The 8,427-nt window shown below is 60.9% G+C and overlaps 1 protein-coding gene across 1 annotated transcript in view; it reads right to left on the bottom strand.

Moving 5' to 3' along the window:
- Window positions 1-6,972, bottom strand: part of QSOX2 (quiescin sulfhydryl oxidase 2) — a 14,916-nt gene extending 7,944 nt beyond the window's left edge. The window contains exons 1-8 of the mRNA XM_077753180.1: window positions 6,871-6,972; window positions 5,933-6,167; window positions 4,618-4,718; window positions 3,762-3,810; window positions 2,908-3,013; window positions 2,689-2,779; window positions 1,219-1,364; window positions 67-201 (exon numbers count right to left, since the gene is read on the bottom strand). Coding sequence (XP_077609306.1) covers window positions 67-201; window positions 1,219-1,364; window positions 2,689-2,779; window positions 2,908-3,013; window positions 3,762-3,810; window positions 4,618-4,718; window positions 5,933-6,167; window positions 6,871-6,972 — 965 coding nt within the window. The remainder of the gene's footprint in view (window positions 1-66; window positions 202-1,218; window positions 1,365-2,688; window positions 2,780-2,907; window positions 3,014-3,761; window positions 3,811-4,617; window positions 4,719-5,932; window positions 6,168-6,870) is intronic.
- Between the last annotated feature and the right edge of the window lie 1,455 nt (window positions 6,973-8,427).

Below are 8,427 nucleotides of genomic sequence, written 5' to 3'. Positions count from 1 at the left end.
CCTGCGGCCCCGCCAGGCCCATGGCCACACCCGCCCCAACAGCTCAGGTGTAAGAGGAATACCTGCCTGTCAAATTCTCTCCAAACCACGATTTCAGGACTGTCTGCTTTGTTAGGTTTGTCAGGCAACGAAAGCAGTTTTTTCCTCACATCTGGCAACGACTTCAAGTAAGAGGAAAAAAACGACCGGAGAGGCTTTCCGCTGCGAGAAAGGGCACAAGGTGTGAGCGGGGCATCCGAGAGCCAGGCTGCGGGGGNGGGGGAGCTCACGCTCTGGGGACATGTGAAGGCCGTCAGGAGCGCCTCCAGAGTAGCCGCGGGTCACACGCACCTGTGCTTGTTCCAGGAAGAACATAAGACACACGTGTCAATTGACACCAACAGGTTGTACAGATGACGCTTTTCATAGAAAATGAACATTTTTCTTCAAAAGAAAATGGCACTGGGGCGCCTGGGTGGCTCAGTCGGTTAAGCGTCCGACTTCGGCTCAGGTCATGATCTCACGGTGCGTGGGTTCGAGCCCCGTGTCGGGCTCTGTGCTGACTGACAGCTCAGAGCCTGGAGCCTGTTTCAGATTCTGTGTCTGCCTCTCTCTCTGACCCTCCCCTGCTCACACTGTCTCTCTCTCTCTCTCTCAGATATTAAAAAAAAAAAAAAAAATTTAAAAATTAAAAAGAAAAAAAAAGAAAAGAAAATGGCATTTTGTTGAGGGAAAGCCGTCGAGGGTACCGCCTGGCGTGGGCCTGGCCCTGGGCGCCTCTGCTGCAGGCCGGAGCCCCCGGTGTGTGACCTGATGACCTCACTCTCAGAGCCTGGCACTGGTGACCCACTGCGCAGAGGCCACCGTCCTTCCCTGACTTCTGGTTCCTGAGAACAGAACACGCCCGAAGGACTGGGGCTTGAGGCTCCGGAACCCGCTTCCCAGAAGCTGAACCAGGAGCCCCGGGGCAGAGACTCGGCCAGAACGGCTCAGTCGGCTCCGGCAGGCCCGCTGCAGCCACCACAGGCCCCGGGGCCCTGGCTGGCCTTCTCACCGGTGACCCTTCCCATAGGCTGTTTACTATGTCGTGGGCCCAGTGCAAGCTCACGGCGCCCGGATGGGTTCTGTGGTCGCAGCCGGGAGGAGGTGCATGGCATCTGGCCCAGAGGAGGCTCCCACACTTGGAGGGGTCCCCCAGATGCCAGCAGGTGTCACAGACACCTCTGAGGCCAAACTTACACGTTAACTAATCCATGTGACCCGTTTGGGTAAATCAAGTAGCAGGAGGGAACAGAGGTGACCCCAAGCCTCTCCAGGAAGGCTTTGTCTACGTCCAGCACTCTCTTCACCACGATGTTCTCGTACGGAAGCAGGTCTAGCATCACCTGGGGAAGGACAAAGTGTCACTTGGCTGTGGATGGCCGCGTCTCAGGAGGCGTCACCTTGACCCAGCGCGAAAGCAGCGTGAACCCAGGTAACGGAGTGAGGCGTGCGGTGCAGGCGGCCACGCAGCCTCCCAGGCTCTCAAAGAAAACGTCTGTCGGTGAACTTGCCCTGGGCTTTCCAGGCCAGCACGTCCTCACACATTCACCACCTCGCCGGGAGATGGGGCCGCGCACCAGGAGGCTAACCTCATCCCCGACAGCAACGCGCCCACGGTCAGCCCCCGGAGGGCAGCCGGCTCTCGGCTGGCCGGTCCCTCCCTCGACTGTCCCTGTCCCATCCTGCTTAAGCTGAAGGCACGGCGACGGGGACGCAGCAGCAGCAGGACCAGGGAGTGGCATCTCAGGAGCTGGGACAGTGTGACAGGTGGCCCGGCATCTCCTGACCTCTGTCACCCGCGGAACCAGCGTGTCCTGAACGAGGCGCTGCACCAGGCGCTGCACCAGGCGCGGCGGCCCCGGACTCCTGGGAGCCGGTGCGTCTGTGGGGGCGGCCACGCTGGGGCCCAGCGGCAAGGGGTCCCTCCTGGGAGGCTGCGGCCACTGCCCCGGGGAGCGCACCCCCTTCCCGTGCGCCCGAGAACACAGGTGAGGGAGGCGTGGGGGGGCACACTCTCCCGCTGGGAGTCCTCACCCCAGCGACGGCGGGACTGCGTCGCGTCACCACCAGACCCGGAGGGCACAGGGAGGGGTGAGGCGCACGGGGAGGGGTGAGGCGGGCAATCTAATGTCTGCAGCCGCGGCCGAGCGCACGCCAGCAGGAGCAGAGGAGGGGAGCGCGGGCTCCGCCTGCGAGGCGCCTCCTCCGGGAGGGTTTCCCGTCACAGCCCGCGTGTCGGGCCAGAGGCGAAGGCTTGGGAGCCGCACGTGAGAAACGAGAGCAGAAAAGCGCCACAACAGGAAACACGCTTCACAGACCCTTGGGTTTGGCAAAAAAATTGGGCGTTCACAGCCCAGCCGAGAACCTTGCCGGCAGCGCGTAAGAAATAAAGAAGGGCCTCAAGGGAAAAGGCAGCGTGCCCTGGAAACGGGGTGTGGGGGCCCCCTCGACCCAACCCCGAGGACGAGGCTGCCCTCGCGAGCCCGCTGCCTCACCTCGGACGCCCCTGCCGGCAGCCCGCAGACTGGCCACGGCGCCGAGCATCGCGCCCACATTCCCGGGACGGAGGAGGGCGGAGCGGGAGCAGCACAGGCTGGCGGACACGGGCGTCCCCGCACAGCTGCCGTGTCCCACCACAGGCTAAGGGGGGAAGACGCGACGCGGTACCTCCCGTCCCACGTAGGAGCTGTTGTTCTCAAACACGATGGCCACGTGGCGGCCGTCGCGGCGGTCCAGGAGGGAAAGAACGTCACTGGGCCTTTTAAGAGAAAAAAAGAGGCTTTTAGGGCTTCCGAGAACGGTGAGCTGGCCGTCGCACTCCAGGGCCCGCATCACGGAGCGCAAACGCACGCTCCACGCACGCCCCCTCCGCACACAGGCACGCACCGGATGGGCTCCAGGCGCGGGCAGGCCGGAGGCCGGAGGCCGTCCGTGTGGTTCTGCAGGAAGTCGATCATCGTCCGCCTCACCGTCTGCAGCTCTCGGTCGGGCCCTGTGGGGAGCCACGCGGCCGTCACCACCCCGCAGCCCGGGGCCCAATGGGGCGCGCACGGGGCTCGCCGGTGGCTGCCCCGAGACGGCGGTGGGTTCACACACGGGAGACGGCTCGTGGGAATAGATGGGCAGTGGGGGCGGATCCCCCCACGGCGTGGGGACGCAGCGGCCAGGCGCGCCTCAGTTCCACCTACGCCACGTTCCAGGCAGGCACCGTGACCTCGGATGCAGAGCCGCTGCCGCCGGGGACGGGCCGGTCGCGTGCTGGAGCCTCGCCTGGGCACTGGCTACCGGGGGGCTCATTCATAAAACGCATGAGGTGAACACTGGTGATCTGTGCGCCTCTCCAAATATTTTCTGAATAAAGAAGTTTACTTAAGGGGCGCCTGGGTGGCTTAGTCGGTTAAGCGTCTGACTTTCGCTTAGGTCATGATCTCGCGGTTCGTGGGCTTGAGCCCTGCGTCGGGCCATGTGCTGACTGCCAGCTCAGAGCCTGGAGCTGCTTCAGATTCTGTGACTCCCTCTCTCTCTGACCCTCCCCTGCTCACGCTCTCTCTCTCTCTCTCTCAGAAATAAATAAAACAAACAAACAAAAAAAGAAAGGTGGGTGGGACGGGACTGCACAGCTGTGTGTGAGGGGGGCAGACGGACCCAGCAGGGCAGGGCTCGCTGTGCCCTGAACCACCCCTGCTTTAACAGCTTTAGGAGGCGACCCTGAGAGAGTAAGAGAAAGCTGACGTCCTTACCTTTAAAGTTTTCTCCAGTTGTAAAGTCCTTCGTAAATGCCTTGAAATACTAAGGGGAGACACAGGACAAATAAGAAAAGCCTCACCTGGCGTCTGTGCAAACATTTAGGCCAGACAGTGACCATCGTCTTAGAGAGAGAGCTTAGTTCGTCTGCTCGGGATCCCGTTAACTGATGACGAGCCGCAGGCTTTGAGTGCGCCCGCGGGCGTCAGGTTTCCACAGCGCCGTGGGGGGGGGGTTACCGACCGGAGTTCGGTTATTTACGTTTCCTGCCCCCACGTGGCTGGAGGCCAGACGGCTCATCCGGCGCCTTCCCTGACTCTTGGCATCAAACACGCATCCTAACGGGCGGCTCTAAGACACAAAGGATCTACAGGGAGAAGATGCTGCTGAGTGTCTTTGTGCGGAAGAAAAGGATTCTATATGAAAATTAAAAACCCTCTTCACTAAAAAAGATGTTAAAGACCGTGAAGAGACCATTATAAACTGGGTGAAGATATTTCCAGTTCTCACAACTGAAAAAAAGTTTAGTATCGGGGCGCCTGGGGGGCTCAGTCGGCTGAGTGTCTGACTCTTGGTTTTGGCTCAGGTCACGACTGCACGATTTCATGAGTTCGAGCCCCACATCAGGCTCTGCACTGACAGTGTGGAGCCTGCTTGGCATTCTCTCTCTCTCTCTCTCTCTCTCTCTCTCTCCCATCTCTCTCTGCCTCGTGACACTGGGCCCGTGAACAGAAGATGTGGCTTGGTCACGGGTCAGCCACGTGTGAGTGCTCCCAGCAGCCACACCTGGAACAGCTCTGGTGCCAGCCATGCGGCGGGGCTCACCAGGAAGGTGGGGGGGGACGGGCTCACCCGGAAGGTGGGGTAGAAGTGGACGTCGTAGGCTCGGCACACCTCATGGTTCTTCTCCTCCGCGCAGTCCAGGGCGGCGACCCGGATGGCAGCAGCCCAGTCTGAAAAGCAGGAACGGGGCCTTCAGTGCCAGGGTCCGGCCCTCATCCATGCGGCCACCGGCCCCCACCCCGCAGGCCAGCGTCCAGCCCTGGCGGGCACCAGCTGGGAGGGGACAAAGCTTCCGCGGGCTGGCAGGGTCTCCTGTCACCGCCCACATGCAAACTGCTCCCGCTCCTAACCGGCGCCTGACCAGCGGTCTGTCTGGGAAGTGCCTCCTGCTGTCCCGCCGCCGGTCCTGGGGGCAGAGCAGCAGCCGTGGTAAACCTACGTTCTGCCCGTGGTTACTGGCTGCATTAAGGGAAAGTCCCGCAAGGGAAAACCACCGAGGGGGCGCCACGCCACCCCACGACTGTCAGCTCAGCGTCAACAGCTATCTGCTCCCCCCAGGCTCGCTCCCGCCACAGCCCCGCCCCCAGGTCACAGCCAGCAGTGGCCCCGGTCACCCCGAGTCACACAGACACCCTCTCTACTCTGGGCTCACGGCTCCCTAACTGCTCTGTTTTCCCTGTGAGCGTCGGATCGGGAGCCTCCGACTGGCAGGTGGGTCTCACCTCCTGCTCCTCAAACCCTGCACATCCTCATTGAAGACCCTGGTCCTCTGTCCCGCGGCTCCCACCATCGGGCTGTGCTGGCTGCACCCCCGGCCCCTGCATCTTCTGGAACTTGCACACCTTTGGGGAGATGGCTTCCCAGGCGGCGATGCACGCTCTCACCAGGAGGTGGGTGACCTCTGCCTGCCCTCCTTCTTACTGATGGCCCCCTGAACGCACGAACTCCTGAAGGCTGCAGCCTGACGGGGTGCCCCATCCCTCCCCCACTTCACTTGTGGGCGGGACCCTGTTGTACAAAGGAACCTAGCTCACGGAGACCCTGAGGCACGGTCTGCAAGGAGACAGGTGCTCGGCTGGGCCCAGTGGTCACCAGGCTCAAAGGCACGGCTTCAACATCCTCAAAAAGTGAGTTTCTGTCTTTAAAACATTTGATCCTGGGGCATCTGGTGGCTCAGTTGGTTAACACCTGACTCTTGATTTCAGCTCAGATCATGATCTCACAGTTCATGAGTTCAAGCCCCGCATCAGCCCCTCCCTCTCTGCCCTTCCCCAGTGCACACGTGCTCTCTCTCGCTCTCTCTCTCAAAATAAATACATAAACTTAAACAAAAATTAAAAAACAAATGAACATTTGATCCTTTTCCCCACGGTTCCGGTTATACCGCCAAGCACCCCCAGCCCCTGAGGGGACTGCACGGCCGCGTCCACACGGCCCAGGCGGGGCCCATCAGGGAGGCAGGTGGAGACCCAGGCGTTCCACACGACTGGCCTGGGGCACTGGCTGCCGCTCACGGTGTCCTGCAAGCCGATGGCTTCTGAGCGGGGACGCACTGCTGTCCCCAAGATACTGACCCGGCTCTTCGCTACCTTGTGATCAGACTGGCTTAAACCAGTAATCTGGTGACAAATCACATCACGGGTCTTTCCGGGTACCGGCTATGAGCCTAAACTTCAGAAGTTACGTTAGAAATACGCTGGAAAGAGTGAGAATATCACTTGTGCTTAAAAGGAGGCCTTCTCCTCCAGAATTACAAACCAGATTTACCAATATATGTATTTTTAGTTTATTTATGTTGACAGAGAGAGAGGCCGGGGAGGGGCAGAGAGAGAGAGGGAGAGCGAGAACCCCAAGCAGGCTCCGTGCTGTCAGCACAGAGCCCAACTCGGAGCTCAAACCCATGAACCTTAAGATCACAGCCTAAGCCGAAATCAAGAGTCAGACGCTCACCTGACCGCGCCCCCCAGGTGCCCACGAGTTACCAACATTAGGAATATGGCGCGAAGGATCCAGTGAAAACAAGCACAGCCGTCTTTCACACCGACGGCCAAGCACCGTTCCGCCTGTTCCTTCCCTGAAACCGGCTCCAGCCCCGAGGCCGTTTTACCTGCACAGAACGGGAGTCACGGGGACCTTCCTGAATCACAGGTCACTTCTTGCTGGGGTCTCAAATTACATGGGACTAAGGGAGAACAGTTAATACTCTCATCCAATTAGTGCAGCAGATGGCCCAGCGCACGGGCTCAGCACCGTGTGAGTGGCATCCTCCACGGCACGGCCCCCCACCTCCCACGCGGCTCCCCCCCCCCCGTGGCCCCCCACCTCCCACGCGGCTCCNCCCCCCCGCGCCGTGGCCCCGCCCTGCAGCTGCCCTGGGGGGGAGCCCTCCCCCAGCCTGTCATCCTTGCTCCTGTCCCCACTCATCTGGCCAAAGCACCTCCTGTTTGCTGCCTCTTTCTTGCCTCACAAACGCAGGGTTTCACTTTTTACTGGGAATTTCCATGGCACACTTTTAGTTCACGCTTAAAAAAAAAGCACCTACTACCCAGAAAAGGTTTGTAAGAAAGTGAAAACCTGCCCCGAGGGCGGCACCAAGCACTAGGTATAAGCAAGCCGACTAGACACACACACAAAAAAAAGACGCTAAGAACGCGCTCCGAGGGCTCCCCGTGCTCTGCCGTTCACGGCGGGACTCGGTCCGACCTCCTCGTTCTTGAGATTTTCCTACTCAGTTCGTCTTCCGTGCAAAGGCAAGCCTGCCCCCAGCCGGGCCCCCGGTGTGGACGGAGACCGTGGCCCGCGCGCATGTGGTCTGCGGGCTCCGCGTTCTGCTTGTTTCCACCTCCCGGAGCCCCCGGTGTGAACGACCTGCACCCACAGATCGGCCGCCACGGGTCCCGGCGCCGCAGCTGACTATGACGCCAAGTCAAGTCTGACCTGAGGCCACGGTGGTGCCGACCACGTTTTTTGTTTTTTTTTTTTTTTAAATATTTATTTCTAGGAGAGAGAGAGGGAGAGACAGCGTGAGCAGGAGAGGGTCAGAGAGAGAGGGAGTCACAGACTCTGAAACAGGCTCCAGGCTCTGAGCTGGCAGTCAGCACAGAGCCCGACGCGGGGCCCGAACCCACGAACCGCGAGATCATGACCCAAGCGAAAGTCGGACGCTTAACCGACCAAGCCACCCAGGCGCCCCTGACCACGTTTTAATAACCCTCCCGAGAGCGCGGGAGACCAAGAGGCCACGCGAACACACAGGCTTCTCACAGGGCTGGGGGGAATGGCTGTCGGCCCCGCGCCCAACAACTCTGCGCCCCCGGGGGGCTTGTCGGGCTCTGCAGCACCCGGCCCCAGATCAGGGCGAGGCCTGGAAACCGCCCCCGCCCCCGTCCCTGGCCCCTGGCATGTACGCACGGCCAGCGCTCAGCACACAGGGTACAGCCTGTGCTCCTGGGCAGCGCCCCCACCAGACCTCCTGTGCGCCCGACCCCAGCTGCTCTGCTCCTTCTGGTGGACCCCGTACCCCCCAAGGCCCCAGCATGTAAGGCCCCAGCTCCCTCCACGGTAAGAGCCCTGTGCCTTCTCAGAACTGAATCACGGGATTCCTTCAATCCTAACCTTGGTGGGAAGGGGCCCCGGAGGGTGCCTAGCTCCCAGCAAGGCATATGGTCTGCAGGTGAGATCACTTCCTGTGTGTCCCCGGGACCTTTCCAGGTGGAGCACTTTGCGGCACATCTCATCAGCTGACCTGTACCCTCCTCTCCCTCCCTCACTCCTCCCTTCAAGCCACAGACAGGTCTGAGCACACTCCTGCCCCAGGACCTTTGCACCTGCTCTTCCTTGGGTGGAGCACACTTTCCTCTGGTCTGTGCTTGCTGCTTT

The sequence above is a fragment of the Crocuta crocuta genome, unplaced genomic scaffold, assembly GCF_008692635.1.
Source record: "Crocuta crocuta isolate KB4526 unplaced genomic scaffold, BGI_CrCroc_1.0 scaffold971, whole genome shotgun sequence".
NCBI classification, from domain to species: domain Eukaryota; kingdom Metazoa; phylum Chordata; class Mammalia; order Carnivora; family Hyaenidae; genus Crocuta; species Crocuta crocuta.
This window is presented reverse-complemented; position numbering and strand designations above follow the sequence as displayed.